This window comes from Sebastes umbrosus, chromosome 13, assembly GCF_015220745.1.
Source record: "Sebastes umbrosus isolate fSebUmb1 chromosome 13, fSebUmb1.pri, whole genome shotgun sequence".
NCBI lineage: Eukaryota > Metazoa > Chordata > Actinopteri > Perciformes > Sebastidae > Sebastes > Sebastes umbrosus.
The window spans coordinates 23,494,207-23,521,131 of record NC_051281.1 but is presented as its reverse complement, the minus strand read 5'-3'; the positions used below and the strand labels follow the sequence as shown (position 1 = coordinate 23,521,131).

The window sequence follows — 26,925 nt, the reverse complement described above, 5'->3', positions numbered from 1 at the left end:
TGTTATCAACCAACTCACAGAGCGAACGTTAGCTTCATTAGCTAGTTGGCTTTAATAGTTTTTATTTCAGTGAGCATAATCGACAGTCGTCGGTTAAAAAATGAGAAGCTGTTTTTATCCACAATGGTCTGAAATCAAGGACCCATTGTTTCAAAAATTACTATGAACTTTAAAAGGTTAAATCTGCTGCAGTTCTGGCTTTATAAATAACGCTGAAGCAGATTCACTTTCCTTCTATCAGAGAACTGAAAGTCATTACCAGCTGCAGGTGTGACTGCTTTTTTTTCATTTCTAAAGGACTTGTTCGGACCTGTCGTCCTGCCGTTGGCTTTGAGTGTCTCTCTTTTTTCCACTTAATTTCATCTGAATTTCTTCTTCTTCCTTTGAATCCACAGTGTTTTCTTCTGACTTAAAGGAGCCAAACGTGACAACAACTCGTCTTCCTCCTCTAATTCACCGGCTCACCTCCATCCTATTCACCCTGAATCCTTTAATGAACTAATTCACTTCCATACTATTCACACAGTGACACTTTAATCCCCTCCCATCCTGTCCTGATAATGTTTGACATCATTACAGACCATTAAGATCTGTTCATACATGACATCTCCAAAGTCTTCTGCACCACTAAAGCTACTTCTGACGAATGTCATTCTCAACATGATTAAAGCACTTACTGTCAGGACATGCTAACATGAAGAGAGATTTAGGCTGATGACAAGAAGTAGCCAGAATCACTCAACTAAAGAGGTTTTCAACAAATACTTCACCCAAATGTAAAAATGCTACCATTATCTTATCCTCCTAATGTAACATCCACATAAACACAAAGCCAGTTACCTCGAATGGAGAAAGGTAGTGAGTGGTCAAAGGTAGTGGTGTGTGAAGATAAAACATGACGCGAAACCCAACACTCCAAATAGTTAGTTTGATATGAAATAAAAGATTTGATGCATTAAAGTATTAATCCAGTTCCCAGTTGGCAAAATATTTTGATTCGTTAAGCTCAGACGTTAACAAATCTCTTATCAAACTATTCATCTCTCTTCACACTTTATATCAACAAAGAACGATGGAAACTTTCTCATTTTTGCCGACTGTGGCTGTCGCTGGTTAAAATGACAGACAACACTGGCGGCAGATCGGATGAGCTGTAGCTAATTAGCATTATCTCAGTAACGGCTAAAATGAAGAGTTTGTCTGTTCTCTGGTTAATGGTCTCTCTGCAGCTGGTGTCTGTAGTCAGCCAAAGAGTGTTTGTGAGTGAAAAGCCACTCCGTAACACCAAGGTAACCAACAGACTGGTGACTGTTGATCAACTGATCACCTCACGTCAATTCAAGAATCTCCCAGTTAAACTTTGATTCATCTCATAACATTTTAATCTGATCAACTTCATAGTTGTGAATCAGGACCTTCAGTATTTGGAGTAAGTAGCTGCTGATGTACAGTAGGCTACAGTTGTTAGCCTCGCCCCCCGCTGCTGCACAGAGCGCTGTTTGCTTGTTTATAAAAAGTTTATTAATATTAAACGTGTCGCGCGTCCAAATTGCACCAACTTCGACACTGCACGTCCTTGGGTCCCCAGCAATACACCCACCAAGTGTGAAATAGATCAGATGAATGGTTCTCGAGATATGCGAAGGACATACCCACATACAGGCAGAGGCCACTTTCAGACCTGGCATTAACATGCGTCTTGGGTGATCCGATCACAAGTGGACAGGTCTAAGTATGTCTGTTCACAACTGGCATTAGATTGCGTCTCCACATGCGTCTTGAGTGACCACTTGTGATCGGATCTCACTTCCACGCTCTGTATGCAAATAAACACATAGTAAACACATGGCTAATACAGCCGTAGTAATATCCTACATATTCGTGAATTCGGGTATATTTTATTAACATATAAATATAAGGTTATTGTCTACCGGCGGTTTCCAGGGACCTCTGTGCCGCCGACATCGTTGCCTGGCAAAGGCGGCAACGGTACAGAGTTTCAGAACCGAGGATGAGAGCAAGCAGGCGGGTGTCAGCTCTATGCAGAGCACTGGAACAAAAACACTGACAGACAAGCGCTTGCGTCTGCCTGTCTATTCACATTAGGGGCGCAGTGAGACCCCGCAGATCCAAGCGGGATGTCAGTTGAGTAGGCGGTCCTTCAATGTGGCCCAGGACACATTTGCGTAAACACAGCTAAAAGAATGTGGCCATATGAGGCCAAGACCACCTTCGAATGTGATCCGAGAGATCTGATCTCAATGCGTCCTCAATGCGTCTTGAGAGCGTTCACACCTGTACTTAGAGCTGTCTACTTGTGATAGGATCACCCAGGACGCATGTTAATGCCAGGTCTGAACAGGGCCTGAGATTCCTTGCTTGTCAGCCAACAAAAAGGTGATTAAACTGTTGTAGTTATTTAAGCCTTTAGTTACTCACGTGTTGAAAAGTAAACAAATTCAAAAAGCGGGACAAAACCGTCTGTCCTAGATACTGAACGTCAGCCAGATGACTGTTGGCTTTTATTATGAAGAAAGCAAGATGTGCAGAAGACAAAACTGTCTAACAGTGATTGCACTTTGCCAGCACGAGAGAAACATGTTGAAGTTGTGCAGGACTAAACAAACTTGGTGTTTCAATGTTAGCAAGACATTAACTAAACAATTCAACCAGGTTTGGGGAATCCAGTTGGACAATATTAATTACTTGTTAATTGATTGTTAATGCTTAAATTATTAGAATTTCAGCACTAGAGTTGAATTTGACAGCAAAAGAGCAGCTGTTGTGGTATTTTTTGTTGTTGTTGTTTGTTTGTTTTGTGTATGTTTTGTGTATGAAATTAAATGAAGTTAACTGTAACTATATATTGTAACTAAACTGTGTCAGAGGCTGCTTTTTTCTGAAAAAGGTGTCTCTGATCAAATCTATACAACCTGTGGCCTCTAAAAATCAACTCATTAGCATCTATTCAATCCCAGATTCCTCCAGCTGACCCTTCGCACACACACACAGCATTCCCACGTGTCAGTGTTCAGTGCGTCAACATAAAGTCATTACAGTCTATTGTTAACTCAATAACCCATACACCCTCTTACAATCAGAGCCATTACTGATGTATTCACAGCAGTTCAGATGAATGTTGAAAACACACGCACACACTCAGAGGAGTCAGTCATGCGTGCAGTGTGTTTCCACACCTCTGTGATTGTTGTCTTTACCCTTCGTGAAGAAACATGACTGAGGGATGAAGATGGAACGGTGTATCGTAAAAGACTTAGCTATCACCCAGTGTTTTGTTGATTCTACTGACACTGTTGTGTTTGTCAGACATCTTCATTGACACATGTGATCAAGCTTAATTTAATAAAGTCAACAATATAATCATGCTATTTTCAACAATTTGTTGTTCTGGATTACTCATCTAAAGTGTTATTGTGTAATTCATGTTACTTTGTTTAACAGACCAGACATAGGTTACATCCCATGACAACTACGAACATGCCCACAGCTTCGAATGTTGGTCTTACTGAAAACAGAGCTTCAGCTTCCAGACTGTGGTCGGGAAGCTCAGGGGGGGCTTTGTTTTTCCTTCCAGGCCGAAGTTGATGCTCACTTTGATGAGCTGCAGACAAACTAAAACCTACATTATGCATTTACTAACACAAGACAGCATAACTGTTCATTTCTTCTCTGCTCTGATCGCCAACAGCTGTCTGCTCTGAGCGCATCCACCATCACTCTCTCTCTCTCGACCTCACACTTGCTACTTCCACACTACGCAACTCTTATAAGATATGCATCAAACTGTGTCAACACCCTCCAAATATAGGACTGAAAAACCACATGTTTGAAACACATATACAGGAAGATATAAATTTATACAGAATAAAACTGTGGCACCAGAAATTGCGATATTTTAGAGCTTCCCCTAAATTTCTCAAATGAGGCTTTCTGGGTCGAGCTTTGCGGGGAGAGTAACAAAAACGTTGCAGCAACAACAAACTGTTTAGTGATGAATCTGTATCCTAACACCATGTAGTATTATATTAATTTATTTCTGACTCTGAGTAAGATGGAGAACAAGAGAATTTACCGAAATGTCAACGCGTTACTTAAGCTGGCGGCGTCAGTTAAAATACAGAATTAGCAGAACATGGGGGGAAACTGTTAACAATGAGCAGCAGATCTGTAATCTTGTTTGTATTGTGAGTTTTTCTCTGTACTGACCTTCAGCTCCCAGTGAAAGGTCATCTTCAAAGCTGCAGCCGTTCTTCAGCACTCCTGTTCTCACACACACACAAAGTTGTAAAGTTGTGAAATCCCTTCAGTAACATATCCATGGGGTTAAAGCAATTTCACTAACAATTCTGACAGATAACTGCTGCTAACGTTAACCAAAACCAAACTGTAACTTTAAAAACAAGTTGTGATGGCTGGTCGCAAGTATTTAGTCATGAACCAAAGTCCCCAGAAAGTGTCCTAACAGGTTGGGGTCCTCACAATGTAATAAACAACACACTCAAGAAAATGTGGATTACCTTTGCTGGGAGTAGCACTCTGATCATCAAGAGAGGCCCCGATTGGAGTCCTAGACAAGAGACAAAGACACAGAGAGTTATACATCAACCCAAACCATAAACATCCAACAGATTGCCAGTGTGTGGGCTTACTTCGCAAATATTAGATCCCGGTGTGTTTCGCCCTCAAAGCTCATTATCTTACAGCTACATCGGACTAGCTTAAAATTCTATTAGGCACAGTCTTAACCAGGCTAGACTTGCTAACAACAAACCAGGCTACACCATCCATCCAAGGCAAACTAATCCCATGCTATAAAGCAAATTGATCCCAGACTAATTGATATGATAGAAACCAAACTATACCAGCAAACTAACCCTTTGCATGAAACTAACCATCCAAAGCTAACATCTGGTCAGGCTAATTCCTGGTTGTGCAATGCTCATTAGCCCACACTAATTACTGACCAGGCTACACTAACTATCACAACCTATCAGGCTAAAGCTAAATATCCCAACGTTAAGTGCATGTCTGATGAAGGAAAACGATCCCACACTAACTGCCAGTCAGAATAAGATGAACTATCCCATTGAAAGTATCTCCCCGCCAGGTGAAGGCCAAGCGCTACCTACATGTCAGGCGAAGGAAAAGTGACCCCCAAGCTCGCTCCTGTTAGGTAAAGGTTAACCATCCCAATGTTAGCTGCCTGTTAGTTGAAAGGCTAACTATCCCAGGTTAACTCCTGGTCTGACCAGGCTACTTATTGTAATCCACTATTGACCAGGCTAGACTAAATATCCCAGGCTCTTTTTGGTATCCATTCCAGGTGTCCTACTGACCGACTAGTTGTCCTAACTAGCTGACAGAGCAGGCGAGTTGACAGTAGCAGTAAGCTAGCAGGTCTGAGCTGCTGTCTGCAGCCGGAGGCTGGGAACACTGAGCTGTTACACAACCTGCCGCTCTTATCAATGGGACAAAACTTCATGCCACCATTTAACACACACACACACACACACACGGATGGTTGTGCAACAGTGCGCAGCCGTAGTGTTTGCTAATCCTCCCACTTTCCACCGGTAGCCATGTTGGCCTCAAGCCCCTGCCCCACGGCTGTTGTTATAGTAACCTGTGATTCTGATTCTGCTGGTCATGTTACCATGGTGACGTTACAGAGGACACGTCAGAGCAACAGGGTTGTGAGTGACAGCAGCGAAAACTGTCTGTGTGTGATAACAGTGTTGACTTAGCAGGAGAAACCCCTCCTCTGTTTACTCTCCTTTCTTTTTTCTGCCTTTCTTTCCGTCTTCTGTCAGCTTCTTCCTGCTTCTTTCCCTTTTACTTTGCCTGAACGGCTCTATGTGCCCTATCTCCGGGCGTTGGTCTGCTCCCTTTGTGTGTGTGTGTGTGTTCTGTGTGTCGCATGTCTAGGCGTTGGCCGTGTGGTTCTACGTCAGCAGCTGATAGCACCGCTACTAAACACACATATACCTCCAGACACCAGGGAAACATATCAATAAACCAGTCAGCAAGAAAACAAGTTAGCCACTCAACCAGTCAGTCAGGATTTTAAGGACCATATCCCTTATGTTTCATATTTCAGTCTATGAACTAACTAGACTAACTAGTCTGTTTACTGTCCATTCCTGCTGATCATCTTCTAATCATCCATCAGTTTTGTGATTGATTTTCTCCTTCTGGGCAGTCACTGGTTTCAGTTCATTTCTAAGAAAATCCACTTGCAGTAACTGGCTGCAGTCAACATTTGTCAGCTTTATTTGACGTTATCATCAAGTGCAGATTGATCTGAAAAGTCACATATGACATGTGGCAAACGGGCTAAAACAGGACATGAAAGCACATTGCTCTGGTCCTTTAATCAGGTGGTGAATGGATACTATACCTGCATTCATTCAGCCAGCTGGTGATGTTGTTAGGAACTTGCCCTGCCGGAGAGAGACAGATGAGCATATTAAAGCAATAAGCCAGCAGATGCTGTGTGCAACAGTGATTACAACATGCTATAAAAGTATTACAGCGGTGCCAGACTTCAGGATGGTGCAAGCAGGTTGCAACTCCAACAGTTTACATCTAGTCGAGCCACATTTAGTTCCTGTTCACACTGCTGTAGCTACAGCTATTCATTATTTTCATCATCATTCAATCTATCCACTATTTTTCCAATAAGTTGATTGGTGAAAAATGCCCATCAAAGTTTCCTTGAGCCCAGCAGTATGACAAATAATTAATTGATTATCAAAATCCAAGTATCAAAAAGTTGTTTACAATTAAAGAAAGAAATCATCTTAGTGACTTGAGAGGATTGTGGCTGTTTAAACAAGACTAAGAGTCTGCTGCCGTGTCAGTGGCTCAATGAGGATGTACTTAGTCACAGCTTTACTTTGAGCTAAATGCTGACGTCAGTATGGTCACAATGACAATGCAAACATGCTGATGTCTAGCAAGAACACTGTTTACCGTGTTCACCATGTTAGTTTAGCAAGATACTATTTGCTAAGTAGCAGTAGACACAAAGTAGCCTACACCTGAGGCGGTGGTAAATGTCATTAGCTTTACAGGTAATTGGTCACAAATCAAAGTAATGCACAAATTATAATTTTGAACTGGTGATGGAGCTAAATGAAAAGTTAAAGAAACACCAAAGTCATTGCAATTTATCTTAAGGGGACCAAAAAGTCTGCACCAAATTTCATGGCAAACCATCTAATAGACATTTTACTCCACAAACGTCAACCTCGTGGTGGCGCTGGAGGAAAAGCCAGGGGGTCACCAAAATCACTAATATTCACCATGTGGGCACCATGGATATCTGTACAAAATTCAATAGTTTTTGAGGTTTCTTAGTCTGGACCAACCAACCAAGCTCTGGCATGGCTAAAACAAAGGGTGAGAATGAATGTATCTCAGTTAAAGGGATGAATTTATGGAACAGATATAATGAAGAACTGAATATAGTTAGTATGATTCACAAGTTTCAACACAGGTCGTTAATTGCAAAAAGGGTAGGTGTGATAAACTACAGCTTCGGCCTACATGTTTGTAGTCTGTAGAAAATCTTGTGTTGTTGCATCAAGTCAAAGTCTTTTTCGACAAAGACAAAAACGTCCTCAATTGAGCACAACAACTTTTTTGCGCAAATGAGGATGTTTTCTGCCTTTCTGTTCTGCAATTTCTTGTTCCTTATCAGCCGACTTATACGGCGTTACTGACATAACTGTGATAAGATCAAATCTTCTGATAATGGGCCGTATTCAGCAATGACTTTGGCACTCAGCTAAGGTGACTGCAGAAAATGGAATTTTCTCAGCAAATATAGGGTTAATGTGAAATATTTTGCTTTTTAAGAATACAGTTAACATTTATCGTTGTTAAAATATCCCCAGTTACAACATTTGTGACAGTTGAGCTCAGTCTAACCTGGTTCTTCTGAGGGTTTTTGTTCTTCCCCGTCCCTCTGGTTCTCTTGGGGCCCCTGGTCAAAGCTCTCTGCTTCTGATTGCCAGGTTGACTCTTTGCTCTGGGCCCAGGCCCGACGCCGCAGAAAGGCTAAGCTGCAGTCTGACTGCCTTCTGTGATCTGAGGATCAATCAAGTAAACAATCTGTCTGACAGTCTGACTACTAATAAGTCATCAATCAGGTTTGGCAGGTATTCAACCTGACAAACAGAAACCACAACTGATTGAATACAAACACACACATCAGGTGAGTCGAGCTGAGCGGTCACATGCATCGGTCCACACCCTGCATATCTAGGTCACATGTTCTTTTCAACCACCACTTTGATAAAGGAGAAATAAAGACTTGACTGAGGGCCTAATATTAATTACAATATTATATAACATTGAATTCCAATATATTTGAAGACTCACAGTGGTAAGGTAAATCTGTCACCTGAGGTTCAACTTTGATTAACTATGACACATGAATTTGTGCCATCAAACAATAGAAAGTCATCAAAACGAGTGACACACAGCCTTTTTATCTAATGTTAACTGTTTATTCGTTATTTTTAGCTAATTATTCCAACTGATATCCGTAGCTAATTGTTTTAGCTATTTTTTTTTCTTGCCCTATACAACTGTTTGTTCGTTACTAATGTCCATTACGTTTAGCTAACTATTTAAACTATTTAAAAGGGAAACTTAGCCAATTTTCAACCGGCTTTGTATCATTGCAATGTGAGTTGCGTGCAAAGGAACGATGTTTGGCTTCCCTCCATGTTACCGTCATCCGGAGCTCCCCGCTCATCCACTGAGAAAAGGCCGCCGGAAAATGAGCGCCAGGCGCCGGTAACACAGACGGAAGACGAACATCATTTCTTTGCACACAACCCACATTGCCACAATACAATGCCGACAAAGTTTCCCTTTAAGTAAGATGACCCACCTGGAGCAGTGCTGGTGTCCATTCCCAGAGATCCACTCTCCATATCTGCCCGTCTGTGTGTGTCTGGTTGAGGTCAGTCAGAGGAGACTGATGACAGCAACATCAGCAACAGGTAACACACCTGGAGAGAGAGAGTGAGATAAAGAGAGAGAGAGAGAAAGAGAGAGAGAAAATTAATCTTATTTATTCATTTATTTATTGGTTTGTAAATGAGGCACAGTAAGTCAAAAGGCTATTTTTCATCTGTAGTCCCTGGACAGATGTTACAAAGTCACCCTAAAAATAATAAAACAATATAAAATTTAAGTTATTTAAATAGTTTATAGCAATAATAAAAAAACGAAAAGAATATTAATGTTAGTAAAAACAACAATAATATATATATATATATATATATATATATATATATATATATACTGTATAAATAAAGCATTATACTACATTGCTAGATACTAGTTAACACATGCAGTACAGAAGCACATAATACAACATGGCATGTAAAGCAATAAAATGGGGAATATAACTGTTAATATAAATATGCACTACAGTAAATAAGACACTGTTCTGCCTTATTAGGCCCAAATCGGACCATGAAAAGCAGAAGCATACAGTAGCCTAAACAGACACAACAAGCTATACATACAGTACATAAAATACTTTAATAACTGTGGCATAATAAATCATCAATAAAAGCTGACAAAGCTAACCACTAATTATTATTTTCTTTAAATGAGCTCTAAATAAATAGTAGTGTGTTCCAACCTGCAGGGATGAAACAGAGTGACAATGTTTTGTGGTGAGATGAGAAGTTGAGAAGTGGCCTTTATTATTTATGACCAAATTACCCACACCGAGTCCAGCTGAGATTACACACACCCATACACACACACACAGCAGCAAAAAAAAAAAAAAAAGAAGTGTGCTGAGCACTGGTAAAAAACAAAATCCAGAAGACAAACAATCACTGACAGTCACTGGTGGAAAGCACGACTTGTGGTGGCCATTTTACTTTCTAAGTAAGTGTGTCAACCTCAGGGGGAACTGGAAGGTGGCTGGTGGTGGCTACGCTTCCACAATGACGCCATCAGTATGGTGTTAACAGCTGTAATCGCCGTATGAGAGCAGTGCAGAGCGGCGGCCATGAGCTAGCCAGTGGAGCACGCTCACATGCACTTACATGCATTAGCAGCATGCCCGGCTGGCCCAGCTATGTCAACAAAGCACAGAGAAGCTCTGATTACAACACACACAGAGGGAGAGCGACTTCATTCCCTACTCAGGTAGACATTACTCTTCTACGTCTTTACATAGCAGATCATTGTTTGCGCTGGATATCGTATAAAGAACCTTTAAGATATTCCATATTGATCTGGTATTACTAGATGAGAATTGTTGCTCCAGTTTCATTGTAGTCGACATTTCCATAAGGTTCCTGGCCAGAAAGTGAAAGAGTTCTATTTTGGTTTCATCCACTCTCAGGGAGCCTTTCCAGTTGGTTGGTATCTTGTTTTTTTCCATCATCTCATTCACAAGAAACAGATCAGATTGCCCCTTGCACGCATGAAGAGGCAGATACAAGGTTGCTACTCCATGTGGCGGATGCTGCAAGAAAAGGACTTAAAAAGATCAACCTGCACACTGTGGACACAAATGTTGTGGTCCTAACCATTGTGCATGTGCTAGAGCTGGACATTGAGGAGCTGTGGGAGGCATCTGGGACTGGCAAGAACTTCATATATATCTACACTGTACTTGCCAATGAGATTGCCAAGTCTCTGGGGTCCTGACAAATCCAAGGCTCTTCCTGTGTTCCAGGTCTTCACTGGCAATTACACAGTATCAGTACCAACCAGGGGAAAGAAGACAGCATGGGATACCTGGAATGTCTATGAAATGGCAACAGAGGCCATCATGACTCTGTCAAAGGCTCCAAAAAACATTCCAGAGGAGGTAATTTCCATTGTTGAGTGCTTCACAACTCTCCTCTACGATCGCACCAGCAGCCAACTCAACATTGATCAAGCTCGCCTTGAGTTGTTGACAAAGAAAGGAAGAGGAATGGAGCAAATCCCCACCAACTAAGGATGCACTGGTGCAGCACTCCAAAAGAGCAGAGAGTACCAAGGAGGACACTGATGGGGACAAGCACTTGAGGTGCCATCTCCAACAAACTGGGGTTGGATGGACCCAAGAGATTCAAGACCATTTTGGTCAACTCTTCCACAGGCAAGCCAGTCCATCCTTGAACTCTTGTGGCTGACCGAGGTCATTGCAAATGCAAAAAAAGCCTCCTTAAAGTGCACAGCTCTGTGTCAATATGGAAGAGACTATGAAGGAGACAGTTAAGAATAGATCCATCAACAACAAAACAAATCAAACAAACGTGAAATAATACTTTTTTAAGTAAATCTTTGTGTTTGACACATGCTTTTTAAGCTATGTTGTTACGGTCATATTGAATATTTACTCTTTCACTGTGTTGTACAGTCACTGTATTGTCAGGGTTAACGAACAAACCCCGCAGACAACATGCTGGATTCAGTCTGTAGAGCCCTGAAGCCCTGCCCCCGCTGCTGCACAGAGCGCTGTTCGCTTGGTTATTCAAAGTTTATTAATATCGAACATGTCCGGTGTCCAAATTGCACAAAATTCGACAAAGGAATCCATGGGGTCCTCAGCAACACACTCGCAAAGTGTGACGTAGATCGGATGAGCGGTTCTCGAGGTACATACACACAGAGATTCCTTGCTTTATAGTTAGATGTTTATGATGTTGTATATGGTATCATTTCAATCCTTGACTAGGGCCGCCTCCTCTTAGTCGATTAGTCCACTAATCGGTCATTTTGGTCTCAGTCGATTAAAACTTCTTTTGTCGATTAGTTGTTTTTTTCATGCTGAATGATTTATTTCTAAGAAACGTATGAACACATCTCTGGTAAGCACAAGACTTAAAGTTGTGCTTTTGTTTGATTCTTTGTGAAGAAACTCGGTTTTACAGATCTGTCGATTAAATCAACTAATTGATTAGTTGACAAAATCATGTTAGTCGACTAAGAATTTATTTGGTTATGGCAGATATAGTAAAATAGCCGCCAAGAGGCGTTTTTGCGATGGCTCAATTTCTGAAAATGTTCAGAGCCCCAAATGGTACAATTCTAGCCTACCAAGCTTCATGCTTGTATGAAAAAAATAACATAATTTCACATATCACCTAGACTACTTTACCTTATCAGTGGTGGAATGTAACAAAATACATTTACTGTTACAATTTTGACATACTTGTATTTTACTTGAGTATTTCCATTTGATTCTACTTATACTTATACTTCTCCACTACATTTCAAAGGGAAATGTTGTACTTTTTACTCCACTACATTTATTTGACTTTTATAGTTCCTTTTTACATAAAAAAAACATGATTTGATATAGCACTGTACTATTAATCTACCCAGTAGTATACAAGTGAATATAAAATTGGCTCCACATTGACAAACTACCACATGAAAAGGCTCTTAGGGTATATGTATTCACTAGTACACAGAATAATATTCTATTAACATAACACTGTGAAAGGAGCCATTCTGCATAATGAGTACTTTTACTTTTGATATATTTAGTTAATTTTACTGATAATGTACTTTCACTTAAGTAACATCTTGAATTCAGGAGGATTTACTTGTAATGGCGTATTTTTAGGATGCAGTATTTCTTCTTTCACTTAAGTAAAGGATATCTGTAACATTACTGTACAATCGCGAGTGACGTGAATTTTTTCCAACAACTCCAACAGAGTGATGCGTCTTCTCTCTTAAAACAATCGGCTGACCACATCATGTCAACTTTGGGAGTGGCAGCATTCTACCAGTTCATTGTTCAATTATCATGTTAATTGTTTTGAAGCAGAGCCTTCTGTACTTGGATCAAGTAGCTCATGAAAAATAAGGTGTGCCATATTTAGTACGACTATTACCGTATTTCAGTGCGTCAGATGAATGTTTAATAAACATGCAAGTCATTCAGCATGAAATGCATAAAAAAATGACTGATCAACTAAAGAAATCATAGTCAACTGAGACCAAAACGACTAGTTAGTCGACTAATCAACTAAGAGGGGGTAGCCCTACAAATTTAAGATGTCCAAGTGTCCTTCAACGCACCAACAGGGAGTTTTCCAAAGTTGCCACACAATGATAACACTGATTTGACAAAAAACAATAAAGGTGAGTAAATGTTGACTTTGATGGATCAGCTGCCTGAAACAAGCTTCAAGTCTCTGCAAGTTGATTTGTCGTAGAAATGAACTGAAACCAGAGGCTGCCTGGATGGAACAAGTTCAATCTAAAAACTAATGGATGATTTGGAAAATGATCAGCAGTAACGTGTGGTGTCTGACAAAACACATGTTCATCTAATCCTCTCAACAGGATTTATCTCGAAGAACTGTCACCGCTGGACTGAAATCATTCAGTGTTGAAGTTTTGAATGAAGTTTGTGCCAAGACAGGGAGGCACATTTCTCAGATATGATTTTCAGGGCTGTAGATAATGATTATTTTCATTATCAAGGGTGTTGATTAGTTTTTAGATTAATGTATTAATCATTTAGTCTATAAAATATGAAACAATAGCAGAGAATGCCCAAGCTCTGAGAGTCCAAGGTGATGTTTTCAAATGTGTTGTGTTGTCCAAAAAAACCCAATCCAAAGCCCAAAAGGGCTTTGAGAGACCCCTCCGCTGCGCGTCAGGGTGCAGCATCACCTTGAAGTGGATTCTTTCACAACAATGATCTGCTAGCTGTACATTATCCCGCTTATTACACGGCTACTTACAGAAGAAACCAATATTTTGACACAAAAACGGTCCGCCAGAGTCCCACACCTGAACTGCGCCCATAGCAACGGTCTGTTATACATAGCAACGGTCTGTTATACAGAAATTACAGACCTCAGAACGCCGTGATTGGCCAATCAGAATTGAGTATTCAACACAGCCGTGTAATAAGTTCAGTTAACAATGATAACAGAAAAGCAGAAATTCCTCACCTTTGAGGCGCTGGAACCAGAGAGCATTTTAGCCATAGATCGGTTTCCCATTTTAGTCCATTTTGCCATGAAATTTGGTTCAGACATTTATGTTCTCCTCTGGATGAATTCTTATAATTCTTATAACACTGGTTTATGACCAAATACCTGCAAAATTAGTGATACTCCAATCAGTCTCAGCTGGACTTTCTGTTTCGTGCTGATGTATTTATTTATTTAATCTTTATTTAACCAGGCAAGTCATTAAGAATACATTCTTACAACGGTGGTCTGACAAAAGACATGGGGGTAGAGCAAATGTTAGCATACCAACACCCTAAACTAACATGTTGAACATGGTAAACATTATACCTGCTAAACATCAGCATGTTAGCATACATACATTAGCATTGAGCTCAATGCATCACTGTACCTAAGAGCAGCCTCACAGAGCTGATAGCATGACTGTAGATTCTTAGTCTTGTTGCTTGATAAATGACTTAAACAATGAATAGATTGTAAAGAATGCTGATTATTAATTCTCTATTGATTGACTGATTATTAAGCCTTCCAGCACTAGCTATGTTCGTGTAAATATATATATATGCAGTGTGTATATGTAGCCTCCACAATATGAAGATTTGCTGCTTAATTGTAGACATAATCAACATATTTGTTGTTTTATTCATAAAAATAAATATTAGCAGCTCTTCCAAATCTTTTGGCACCAACTCACTGAGCTCAGTCTCACTGGCAAGAGGCTGGCTGACCATTGATACCAACAGGAACAAGATCACAGTTTACTACTGGGGAAGTCTGAACACTGTTTATAAACCGAAATGTAATAATAGCTCATTTGGTTACATGGTTGCTAACAACAGCTAAGACGGGATAAAGTCACAAAGTCATTTACTAAAATAAAACTCCAGATTACAATATGAGGTGATGGGAGGAGAAACCTACAGCACAGAGGTAAATATAGAATAATCCATATGAAGTCGCTGACTGGGAGAAAAGGATGGAGAAACACAGAGGAGCATGCAGCCAAATTTAAATGAGAACGTGTGAAACAGGAAACGAGTGTTTAGGATGAATAACAGAACAACTTCCTGTCTGAGATACAGAGAGCGAGAGAGAGAGAGAGAGAGAGAGAGAGAGAGAGAGAGAGAGAGAGAGAGAGGGGGAGAGATGGGGGGATCAATTTATTTTTAGATTTTTCTTATAAATGCAAAACTGGAATGTCAGAAAACAAAAACACACAGAGAGTGTGCAGCCATCAGTACCCTCTTTTACACCCTCTAAGTCATTCATTCAGTCATCCCTCACCCCAACATCTGTCTTTAAGTATCAAACACTCCTGTAGGCTGTAAGAAGGCTATAAAGGGTTTGTAGTCGTTCTTTACAGAGAACAGCAGCTGTGTTTAGTTTAGATTCTGACGCTTAATAAAGGATTCAATGGTGATAAATTTTCATAGTGGAGAAAAGCTTCACAAAATCTAGAAAAGGGTTGGCAAGCCCAAGGTGATATCTCTTGGTTTTTTTTCAACCAATAGTTGACCAAAAACTCAAAGATTTTTAATTTACTATCACATGAGACAAAGAAAAGCAGCTAATCTTCATAATTGAGAAGCTGTAATTGGAAAAAATGCTAATTTTTTGCTTTGAAAACTATTACTAATCTATCAATTATCAAAATAGTTGCAGATTTATTATCTGTCTAATCAACTAATCTTTTCAGATGTCAAAATATAAGCATTCAACAGCACTTTAATGATTCAATTTCAACATGTAGTTAGGACCTTCTTCACAAATACAGTCATTTATACACTGTTTAAGCGACAATATGTAACCTAAACGTTCAAAACCATTCAACCTCTAACTAAACTTAGCCCAGTTTATCATCGACATTTAGACAACCTTTAACCTGCGATCATCAAATCACTGCTGAAACTACCAATCAAAAAATTAATCAACAAATATTTTAATAATCGATTATGGTCATTTATCAAGAGAAAAATACCGAACACTTCATGGTTTCAGCCTCTGAAATCAGTGAGATTTTGCTGCTTTTCATTTTATTTATCTTTTAATAATTTTGAGGTTTGTACTATTGGTGTCTATTGGTTATGCTCTGGGTTTGTGAAAGACATCTATCACTATTTTCAATCCATCAATTAACCAAGGAAATAATCAGCAGATTAATCCATAATGAAAATAATCATTAGTTGCAGTACTATACAAAAACAAAATAGTAAAAAAATTTGCTTCACCTCATTCCACTTTTATATCAATGCATGTGTAATAATAATAATGATATAACATATAATAGCATAACATTCACAGGGGGCATTATGCTGCATTGAGTACTTTTACTTATACGTGAAGGATATCTGTAACAATACTGTACAATCACAAGTCTTTTTTGTTACAACAACAACAACAACAGAGTGATGCGTCTTCTCTCTTAAAAAAATCAGCTGATCACGTCATGTCAACTTTGGGAGTGGCAGCATTCTACCAGTTCACATTCAATTATCATGTTAATTGTTTTGAATCAGAGCCTTCTGTACTTGGATCAAGTAGCTCATGAAAAATAAGGTGTGCCATATTTAATACAGCTATTATTATAGTGTGTCAGATGAATGTTTAATAAATATTTTTTTTACTATGTATCCTGAGCATTGTAGGCGAAAAAAATATTTTTTGCAATGAATTGTTCTATATTCTATATAATGTTCTATATGATCTCATTATCAGGTTGCAGCTTATCAGAGTATCGAATCAGACTCAGTATCAATAGTAAATGTCTTTGATCGAGCAAATATAACACTCAAAAGGAACCGTCATGCTGCATAATGATGATATTTGAAGTACATTCTGCTGATAATACTTCTATACTTTTACTTAAGGAGGGCATTGATTGAAGGATGTTTACTTGTAAAGAAGAAGTTTTACATTATGGTGTTGCTACTTTTACTTAAGTAAAGACTCTGAATACTTTTTCCACCCAATCAGCAGATTAATCCATAATGACAATAATCATTATTTGCAGTCCTATACAAAAATTAACTCCACCACAACCAACTACAACTCTAAAATCTTTTCTTTCTTTTACTGTATATTAATGCATGAGTAATAATAAAATTGATATAATAGTATAACAGTCACAGCGGCCATTTTGCTGCATTGAATACTTTTACATTTAATACTTAAAGGCAGGGTTGACGATGTTCTCCAGTAGACACTATTTGTTATATTGGTTGAAATGGTCTTTACACCCCGACAGCAATCGATTACTTATGAGCTCTGAAAAAGGACCGGAAAAGAGCCGTCATCTGTAGCTGCTGTAATCCTGTAAAAACGTCTACCAATCACTGCCTCGCGGTCCGCTTGGAAAGAACCAATCAGATGCCTCCCTGCCTCCCTGCTCGTACTCTACCCTTGGTGTGTACCAGCCTGAACTCAAAGCGCGTCGCCGCCGCAAGTTTGCTGGAGAACGGAAGAGGAAACTCAGCCAAAAGTAGCACTGCCGCGGTTACTTGTCATGAGGTAGCGTTGTTGAGTTGAGGTCCTCTCTCCGCTCTGTGTCTGTGATGTAGTTACGATGCGGAGCTGCTCGTGCATGCGTGTGGGGGGGCGTTGCCTTGGAAGGAGCCGCGAGGGGAGGGGGTAGGTTTAGACGGAGCTCCTGAGGCGAAGCTACTTTCAAATTATGCTAGCTTTCCAACATCGTCAACCCTATCTTTAAAATACATTTTCCTAATTACATATTTTTACTGAAGTAACATTTTCAGTATTTTTACAGTGTGGTATTAGTACTTTTACTTAAGTAAAGGATCTGGGTTACTTCCTCCCACACTCTTTCAATAAAGCATAAAAAATGTGATGATTTTCTGCTTTTCTCTGTTTTATTTCATCGTCAATCAAATGTCTGAAAGAAGACGACCCACTGACTGTCTACTCTGACTGAAACCAGACTCAGAGGTCACGACTGTACGAATGAAACCAAACATACAGTCTGTTTCCTGCAACCTGAACACAGCAAACACACTTCATCTCACTGACAGTGATCAACGCTCACTGAAAACAGATGTAAACAGTATGGATGTGTGGACACAGAGCCTGTTTACATCCCTGTTATACTGTAGTAAACAGCAGGATGACACTGGAAGATCAAAGTAGAAGCCGAACAAAGGCTCTCGTACTTATATCCTTACGTGCACTGCACAATTATGAAACAGAGGTGCAATAATTACATAATTACAGTGAGAACATTTACTCCAATGCTGTACTTGTACTTAAGTATTTCTGTTATACCTCTACTCCACTACATTTCAGAAGGAAACATTGCAAGAACATCTTTGTATCCTAAATATCTACTTGTTAAAGTGAGGTTTGCTCATAGGAGATTATTCAACTTGTCATAAATCGCTCGTTTCAGCCTGATTAATGCATCTGTTCATGTTCCTGTTCATCAATTAATTGTTTTAATCATTTTTCAAGCATAAAACTGCCAGATTTTCTTTGGTTCCAGCTTCCAAGCTTTTCTTTGTCATAGTCTCATATATGATCATAAATTGAGTACATTTGGGGTTTAGTCACTTATTCAAGCAATTTGAAGACATCAACTTGGGCTTTTAATTGGCATTTTTGACAATTTTATAGACTAAAAAATTAATTAAATAATTAAGAAAATAATCCACAGATCAATCAATAATGTAAATAATCATTAGTTGCAGCCCTAGGTGTTTTATGGGATCAAAAACAATTTGGAAATATAAATACAATGCCAGCGACATGTTCATAGAATATTTACAGCAAGAAAAAACCTGAGTCAGTGTTCATGAGCACCTGAATATTGTTTTACAGACTTCAAAAAAATTGTGATCCTGTTCTTAAACAAATGAGTTTGTTCAGGCGGTTCACCTGACAGCTGGAGTTGGTGACTTCAAGAATTTTAAATTAAAAACAGATAAGATAAAAAAAAATATATAATGCATTAAGCTGCCCACCAGTGTGTAACGTAGTTAGAATTAACACCATTTCAAGCAGCTAAAAAAATAAATTCTGCTTACACTTCTGTGTATCAGTGATAATTATCTAATAATGTAATATATACAGTATCCTTACTCGGATACCATGACCTGGATGACTGAGAACCTTCACAAAAATATACACAGTAACACTGATAGGAGCCATTCTGCTGTATAACAAGTACTTTGATGCTTTAAGTACATTTTAATGATGATATTTCTGTATTTTTACATAAGTAGGAGTCTGGTCTTTTACTGACAATAGAGTATTTTTAGAATCCCAGGACTTCTTCTACCACTGGTAATTATATGAGACAATAATCGGTAGATTAAATAATAAAAATAAACTTGTCAGTGTGTCTGAATTACACAGATAATCTAGAAAACATCCAGATTTAGTAGTGGAAGAAGTATTCAAATCATTTACAGTAAAAGTAAAAAAGTAAAAGTAGCAATACCACAATGTAACCACATTATACTCCATTGCAAGTAAAAGTCCTGCATTCAAAAAGTGAAAAATACTTTTTTATTTTTTAGTAGTATTAGGAACAAAAATGTAACGTATCAAAAGTACTCATTATGATGCAGAGTGACCCCTGTCATTGTCATATAACTATAGGCTATTATGGGATCATTATTACCAATGCATTAACATTTAAACAGTACTTTTAATGTTGTAGTTGTTCAAGGTTTTTAACTATTTTATACACCGTTGGGCAGCTCATTCTAATATTGCATCATCTTTCATAAGCTGATTTTGTGTGTAAATTCTTGTGAAACTTAACTGTAGTGCAATATTTCCCTCTGAAATGCAGTAGTGGAGGAAGTGTTGAGATCATTTACTAACTTAAAGTAAAAGTACTAATACCACACTGTAAAAACACTCCATTACAAGTAAAAGTCATGCGTGGAAAATGTTACTTAAGTAAAAGTATGTAAGTATGGTCAACAAAATGTGTTTTAAAGTATAAAGTGACTGCTATTCTATATATCATATCATTAGATTTAATAATTTAAATGAAAAGCAGCAAATCCTCACATTTGGGAAGCTGGAACCATGAAATATATTTGCATGAAAAAGTATTATATTGTCTGTCAATTGACTAATTGATGAATCGACTAATTTTCAGCTCTTCTATACTGTTGGGTAACAAAATATCATACTTTTTAAGTATATTTTGTGTCCAAAATCTTAATTTGTGACTGTCAGATAAATGTAGTGAAGTAAAAAGTACCACATTGCCCTCAGACATGTAGTAGAGTAGAAGTAGAAAGTTGTATAAAATGAAAAGATAAATTAACAACATTAAAACTTGCTCATACAAAACACTTGCACACAGACAACCTGGACTGCAGCGATAAAAAGTAAAAGTACTAATACCACACTGTGAAAAACACTCCATTACAAGTAAAAGTCACACATGGAAAATGTTACTGAAGTATGTAAGTATGGTCAACAAAATGGGTTTTAAAGTATTAAGTGACTTCTATACTATATATTATATCATGAGATTTAATAATAAAATGAAAAGCAGCAAATCCTCACATTTGGGAAGCTGGAACCATGAAATATATTTGCATGAAAAATTATTAGTCAATTGACTAATTGATTAATCGACTAATCGTTTCAGCTCTTCTATACTGTTGGGTAACAAAATATCATCATTTTTAAGTTCTCTGTATATTTTGTGTCCAAAATCTTCAATACATTTATCTGACAGTCACAAATTAAGTAAAAAAGTACAACATGCCCTCAGACATGTAGTAGAGTAGAAGTAGTAAGTTGTACAAGTAGCTACTTCAAAGTTGTACTCAATGACAGTAAAGTTAGTTGGTACAGTAGTAGATTAGATGTACTTCCACCACTGTCAAGCTTCATGACTTATCTTGTAGATGATGATTTAAATCACTTTAAATATCTACTGTACTCTTAAAGTATAAGATGAAAGTAAGCAACATTATTGAATCGCCATGTGACATTGAACTTAACTTGTTTGTCCTGTTTAGTTGTTCCTGCTCGGTTTGACACGGAGGACTGACTGACAGTAGTCAAACTCTCACAAACTAACAACACCAGCAGTAAACTATCACATTTAGCAGTACAACACGCAGTATTAACAACGGTACTGGTTTAGTTACTCACCGTCATGTTTATCCGCAGTTTGTGTGTCTCTCTGCTACCAAACTGTCAAACTTGTCCAAACTTTTCTGAAAAAAACTCTAACATTCCTGCTTCCGCTTCCTGAAACCAGCAGGAGGAGAGGGGGGCGTGTCCTCGGAGGGCTGCAGCCGGGAAACAGCGACACCTGTCGGCCTGATGCAGCACACACAGGACGGTCAGAATACAGGTGGATGGACAGGCAGGGGTGGATGTGATAAACATCTACTTCATGGGTTTATGTTTTTTTGTTTTTTTTTACATCCTTTGATATTGCAATATATTGTTATTAATTGTTTTTTATTTGTTTGTTTGTTTTATTGTTTGTTTTATTGAACAAACAAACAAACAAGATAAGTCATAAAGCTTGACAGTGGTGGAAGTACATTTAATCTACTACTGTACTAACTAATGTTACTGTCATTAAGTACAACTTTGAAGTAGCTACTTGTACTTAAGGCTACTTGAGTCTTTTCATTTTATACAACTTTCTACTTCTACTCTACTACTATATGTCTGAGGGCAAAGTGGTACTTTTGACTTCACTACATTTATCTGACATTCACAAATTAAGATTTTTGGACACAAAATACAACTTAAAAAGTATGATATTTAATTACCCAACAGTATAAAAGAGTTGAAACGATTAGTCGATTAATCAATTAGTCAATTGATAGACAATATAATACTTTTTCATGCAAATATATTTCATGGTTCCAGCTTCCCAAATGTGAGGATTTGCTGCTTTTCATTTAAATGATTAAATCTAATGATATGACATATAGTATAGCAGTCACTTAATACTTTAAAACACATTTTATTGACCATGCTTACATACTTTTTGACACAACAAACATTAATTACTTCTTTATTGTTTTCTTCCATTTACATGCTTGTTCTTTTTAAATATCTATATATTGTAATTTGCTTAATGAATTGTATATATGTATATATATATGTTTTTGTTTTTATTTTGTTCTTTTTTCTATTTGTATTTATTATTGAATTGACGCTTTGGCAATATTGTTCACCTGACAGTCATGCCAATAAAGCAAATTTAATTGAATGTGAAACAAAGCTGTTGTGTCTGAGGAAACACTGAAGCTGCAGCAGAAACAGTGAAGCTACACAGTGGTGGAAAATAATAATATAAGTAATAATAAGTACATTTACTAAACTACTGTACTTGCACTATAAAATAGAGAGGTAGGCCTACTTGTACTTTTCTACTCATGCCACCTCATCTTACAGATTAAGGTCAAAATATGTTTTTCCTTCTCCTTCAAAGGTCTTTTTATTAATTGTCAATAATCAGAGAACAGTCACTATGCAGGAAAAGTTAATTTTAGTTTTTCTGAACAACACTCACCCGTGACACAACACATCGATCAATCATACCTGACAACATCATACACACAGACAGCCACAGCTGGCCACAAAGGACCTAACTGATTCTCAATCATGAATACATAAAATTCAAACTGTAGAGAATACAACACAGGGAGAGTATCCACAAATAAGTCATGAAATAATAATAAGAAGAAGAGGAAAAAAAAATTAAAATATATATATATACATATATACATACCTACATATAGACACACATACACATATTCGCATATACACACATATATATATATATACATACATATACATATATATACACACGTGGACAAAATTGTTGGTACCCTTTCGTTAAAGAAAGAAAAACCCACAATGGTCACTGAAATAACTTGAAACTGACAAAAGTAATAATAAATAAAAACTTACTGAAAATTAACTAATGAAAATCAGACATTGCTTTTGAATTGTGGTTCAACAGAATCATTTAAAAAAACAAACTAATGAAACTGGCCTGGACACTTTCTTTAACGGAAGGGTACCAACAATTTTGACCACGTCTGTATACATATATGTATATATATATATATATATATATATATATATATATACATACACATACATACATACATACACACAAATACATACACACAAATACATACCTACACACATACATATATATAAAAATAGAAGAAAAAATAATAATAATAACAATAATAATGATAATAATGAATAAATAAATAAAATAAAATTTAAAAAAGGAAAAAGAAGATACTACTACTGGCTACTCAGAGATTACTGTAGTGGGTTTCTCAAAAAATGACAAAAAGGGGCCCCATACTTTGTCAAATTTTCTCTCTGTTCTGGTGGTATAACGGATTTTCTCTAAATTCATACAGGACATAATGTCTCTGATCTAACGTTAAATATGTTTTTAAATGTTATTTATTGTTGTATTATTCCAAAACACTGACATGGTGTATAATTGATTGTGAGCAGGCCTTGGTGACTTAGGAGTCCTCTGGACTGCCTCTAACTTCTCTCAAACTTATAGGAGCTCCCTTTAGTGAATCACTCTTAGACCAAAAACTTAGGAGTCCTAAAGTTGACACTGGCCTTATTTTCAGAAGTTTCTCCTAACTCAGCCAGTTGGAAGCTACCTGTGTTTTGTTAGCAGTTCCACCACATTTCCTCTCTAATATCTAATATTTCATATAGAAATTACCAAAATGAATATACATTTGTGTAGCAGATATTTCTTCCTTCTTCTTTCCTTCCCCCATTAATCATCTCTTGTGGACTTTTGCAGGGAGTTGCAGTTTGAGAATTATTTTATATACAGTTAGGTAGTTTAGTCCAGTGGTGAAAGAACACCACCAAAATCTGTTACTGTAATACCCAAACCACCTAAATGCAACCCCACATGCACCCAAATAAAACATTTACATCCAATGAAACATTTGATTCTGTATGAAAGAAAGAAAGAAAGAAAACGTGTGTGTTGAGTGACCTGACCTTCTACCTGCCGTACCTTCATTTAACCACCAGATGGAAACCAAACACCATTAAACTGATGATCATCTTTACTGAGATGCTCTACTGCTGATGGATCTGTGATGATACAACAGCCGATCAGACACACTGATCAAAATGTTTAGGTGTAAACTAATTAATTTTTATGATGACATTAAAAGGTGTTCTTGGATTTCTCAGAAAAATATACTTCCACTATTTCAGGTTATTCAAGAAAGTTAAATTGGCCTAAAGATTATGGATGGACTCTGAACTTTTAAACCACTCAAGGAAGTTGATTTGTGTATTGATGTTCTGTCATTACACACATTTTTTTACATTTAATGTCAGAAAGAGACAACTTATTTTATAGTTACTGGATTATAATGATATTGTTTATTAAAATGCTTCTAAAACCAATCTCCTTCTTCTCAGTGGGTCTGCAGATTCTTATTAAGTTGTTCTTTTCTTCATTGGTATATTATTAGTAATCGTTATTAGTTAAAACAATTCATTGTCCTTTATATTTTTCGGCTCCTTTCAATTGTAATAATTCACCTGCACATAATTGTTTTCTTCATATATAAACATGTATTATTCTCTTACCTTAAAACAAATTGCACATATTTCCAGTAACTCTATCACTGCATGCTTCTTGGTCATTTTTCTTATGAGAGTGTCTGTCCTAAGGTCTCTTTTGTGTTTGTTATCAAGTTCATTGTTTTATTTGTTCCGACGCAGCATTGTTGTGTTGTTTTGTGTTTGTTTGTTCATGTGAGTGTTTGTTTTGAGACTCCCTTAAGGGGTTTAATAACACTTTACTTCTGCTGTATAAACACATAATGAATAAAAATATATCATACAGTTGTAATAATATAAAATATGTCTTCATAGGAGAAGTTACTCTACATGAAAAACACGGAGTAATAGAATGATTTGACTGCAAATGCAAATTATCAAAAAGTTAAAATGTTAATATAAGACACTGTTTTTGCTGTCTGAGACATACTACCATGTGTTTGTGTGTGTGTGTGTTGAATGTTCATTGGTTGCTTCGTTCTATGTATGAATAGGGTAATCTGACCTCCCCCCCCTCCCCCCCCCCCCCCCCCCACACACACACACACACACACATACACACAGCTTGCAGTATAGAATAATAGTTCTTATTCAAGAGCGAGTTGCTCTGCTGTTCGTTCACTTTGCTTTAAATAACAAATGAAAAACATTTCTCTCCCCTGAGTTATTGTCACCTCACTGCTGTTTATTTTAAATTTCAAACTCATCCTCATTTCTGTTTCTGTTTCCTGATAAAGGTCTGTAATAATATAATAATTTCTGGATGTTTTAATCCGTTGAAATTGTAAACATTCAAAGCCACTTGCAGCTTTTGTTTGCTTGAAAACCATCAAATCAAACCGTGACCTCTGTGTGACCTGTTTCGGGTATCTGTGCTTTTATTCTTGACATTATAAAGTACTTCAACTAGAGAAAAGCGTAATAGAAGTTATAAAAGTTTATTATCATTACATGTTGTACTCAGAATTCAGAGAGATTCCGTTTTATATTCATTAATCATGAACTGAACAGCAGAGAGACAGATAGATTGACTCTGTGTTAACCATTAGCTGTCAGAGATGCACGCTGATGGGACAGACACACGGAGTCCTCTAAAGTTCCCTGGTAACCTCCTAGCAACCGGTTTACCGTCACCATAGCAACCTCTTCACTGGAGAACAGTCCGGTCCAAAGTCCGCAGCTTCTTTCCAATTGGTCTGACTCGGATGGTTGGGACCATAGACTGATGAGATAACCTCCTCCTTCTGCCATTTTCTGCTGACTGTTTTAAAACATGCAGTCGATGTGGCTAAAAGGCTACATGCCAACGATTAAACAAATCTAAGGTTACAGAGATAGTTTGTACGACGTGTTTTCCCACCATGTTGTCAGGAAAAGGTCTTTATAGAATAGGAAAGTTACAGAAATGTTTGGACTCACCACCTCATGTTAGTGTCTTAGCATGCTAACATTTAATTAGCACTAAACAAAGTACAGCTGAGGCTGATGGGAATATCATTATTAGTTGTCATTCTTTTTGCAGGTATTGGGTCACAAAACCAAAGTGTAAATGTCCCTGTGCAAAAAGTTAAGGGAATACCAAAGTAGGAACATGAATGTGTGTACCAAGTTTTGTGGCAATCCATGAGATTGTTGTCAAGACATTTCACACAAAACCTCACGGTGGCACTAGATTAAAATTATGACCTGATGGTGGCGCTAGAGGAAAAGTCGTTGAAAGACCATCAAAGGTATAACAATTCATCCTGAGGGGAACACAAATGTCTGAACCAATTTCCATGTCAATTTATCCAATAGTAGTCAATTTCACAAATAAACAAAATTACCAACCTGCTGTTGACGCTAAACGACAGGAGATCACCAAAATCATTACGATTCATCCTCTGGAAAACATGAAACAACTGTACTACATCTCATGAAAAGCCATTCAATTATTTTTGAGACCTGGACCAAAGTGGTGGATGGACCAACATAGCCAGGGCCGGCTTAAGGCCTAGAGCACCACCTTCTTGGGGGGGCGCTGATCGCCCTCTAAAAAAAGAAAAAAAAAGCCGGTGGGCGCCCTTCCTCATTTTCAGCATTGAGGTAAAAAATTAAGAAATAAATAAATAAAGAAATACACTTTTCACAACTTTAACTCTCGTTATAATGAATACAGTTATTCATGAAAATAAAAATCTTAATTTTTGTCTTAAAACCATTGCGATGTCTGATGTGCGTTGCGCCACCAGCGGCAGGGCATCCGGCAAAATCCGAATTTCACCTATAGGGCACCAAAAGGGCTAGAGCCGGCCCTGAACATACATGTAGCCATCCCTAAAGCTATTCCGCTAGCATGGCTAAAACCTTAAATCTA

General features: G+C 37.7%; 1 protein-coding gene across 6 annotated transcripts in view; it reads right to left on the bottom strand.

The window, feature by feature from the left end:
- The window catches only part of itprid2 (ITPR interacting domain containing 2), a 43,549-nt gene extending 22,269 nt beyond the window's left edge, over positions 1-21,280 (bottom strand). For 2 of the 6 annotated variants that reach the window (XM_037789919.1, XM_037789921.1), the window contains exons 1-6: positions 21,123-21,276; positions 8,924-9,044; positions 7,954-8,112; positions 6,419-6,461; positions 4,539-4,588; positions 4,228-4,281 (exon numbers count right to left, since the gene is read on the bottom strand). In XM_037789919.1, the coding sequence (XP_037645847.1) occupies positions 4,228-4,281; positions 4,539-4,588; positions 6,419-6,461; positions 7,954-8,112; positions 8,924-8,966 (349 nt within the window). In that variant the 5' untranslated portion in view covers positions 8,967-9,044; positions 21,123-21,276. Of the gene's footprint in view, positions 1-4,227; positions 4,282-4,538; positions 4,589-4,670; positions 6,374-6,418; positions 6,462-7,953; positions 8,113-8,923; positions 9,045-21,122 lie in introns of those variants that run through there. The other 4 variants (XM_037789923.1, XM_037789922.1, XM_037789924.1 and 1 more) reach the window with 4 other exon arrangements.
- Positions 21,281-26,925: the final 5,645 nt, after the last annotated feature.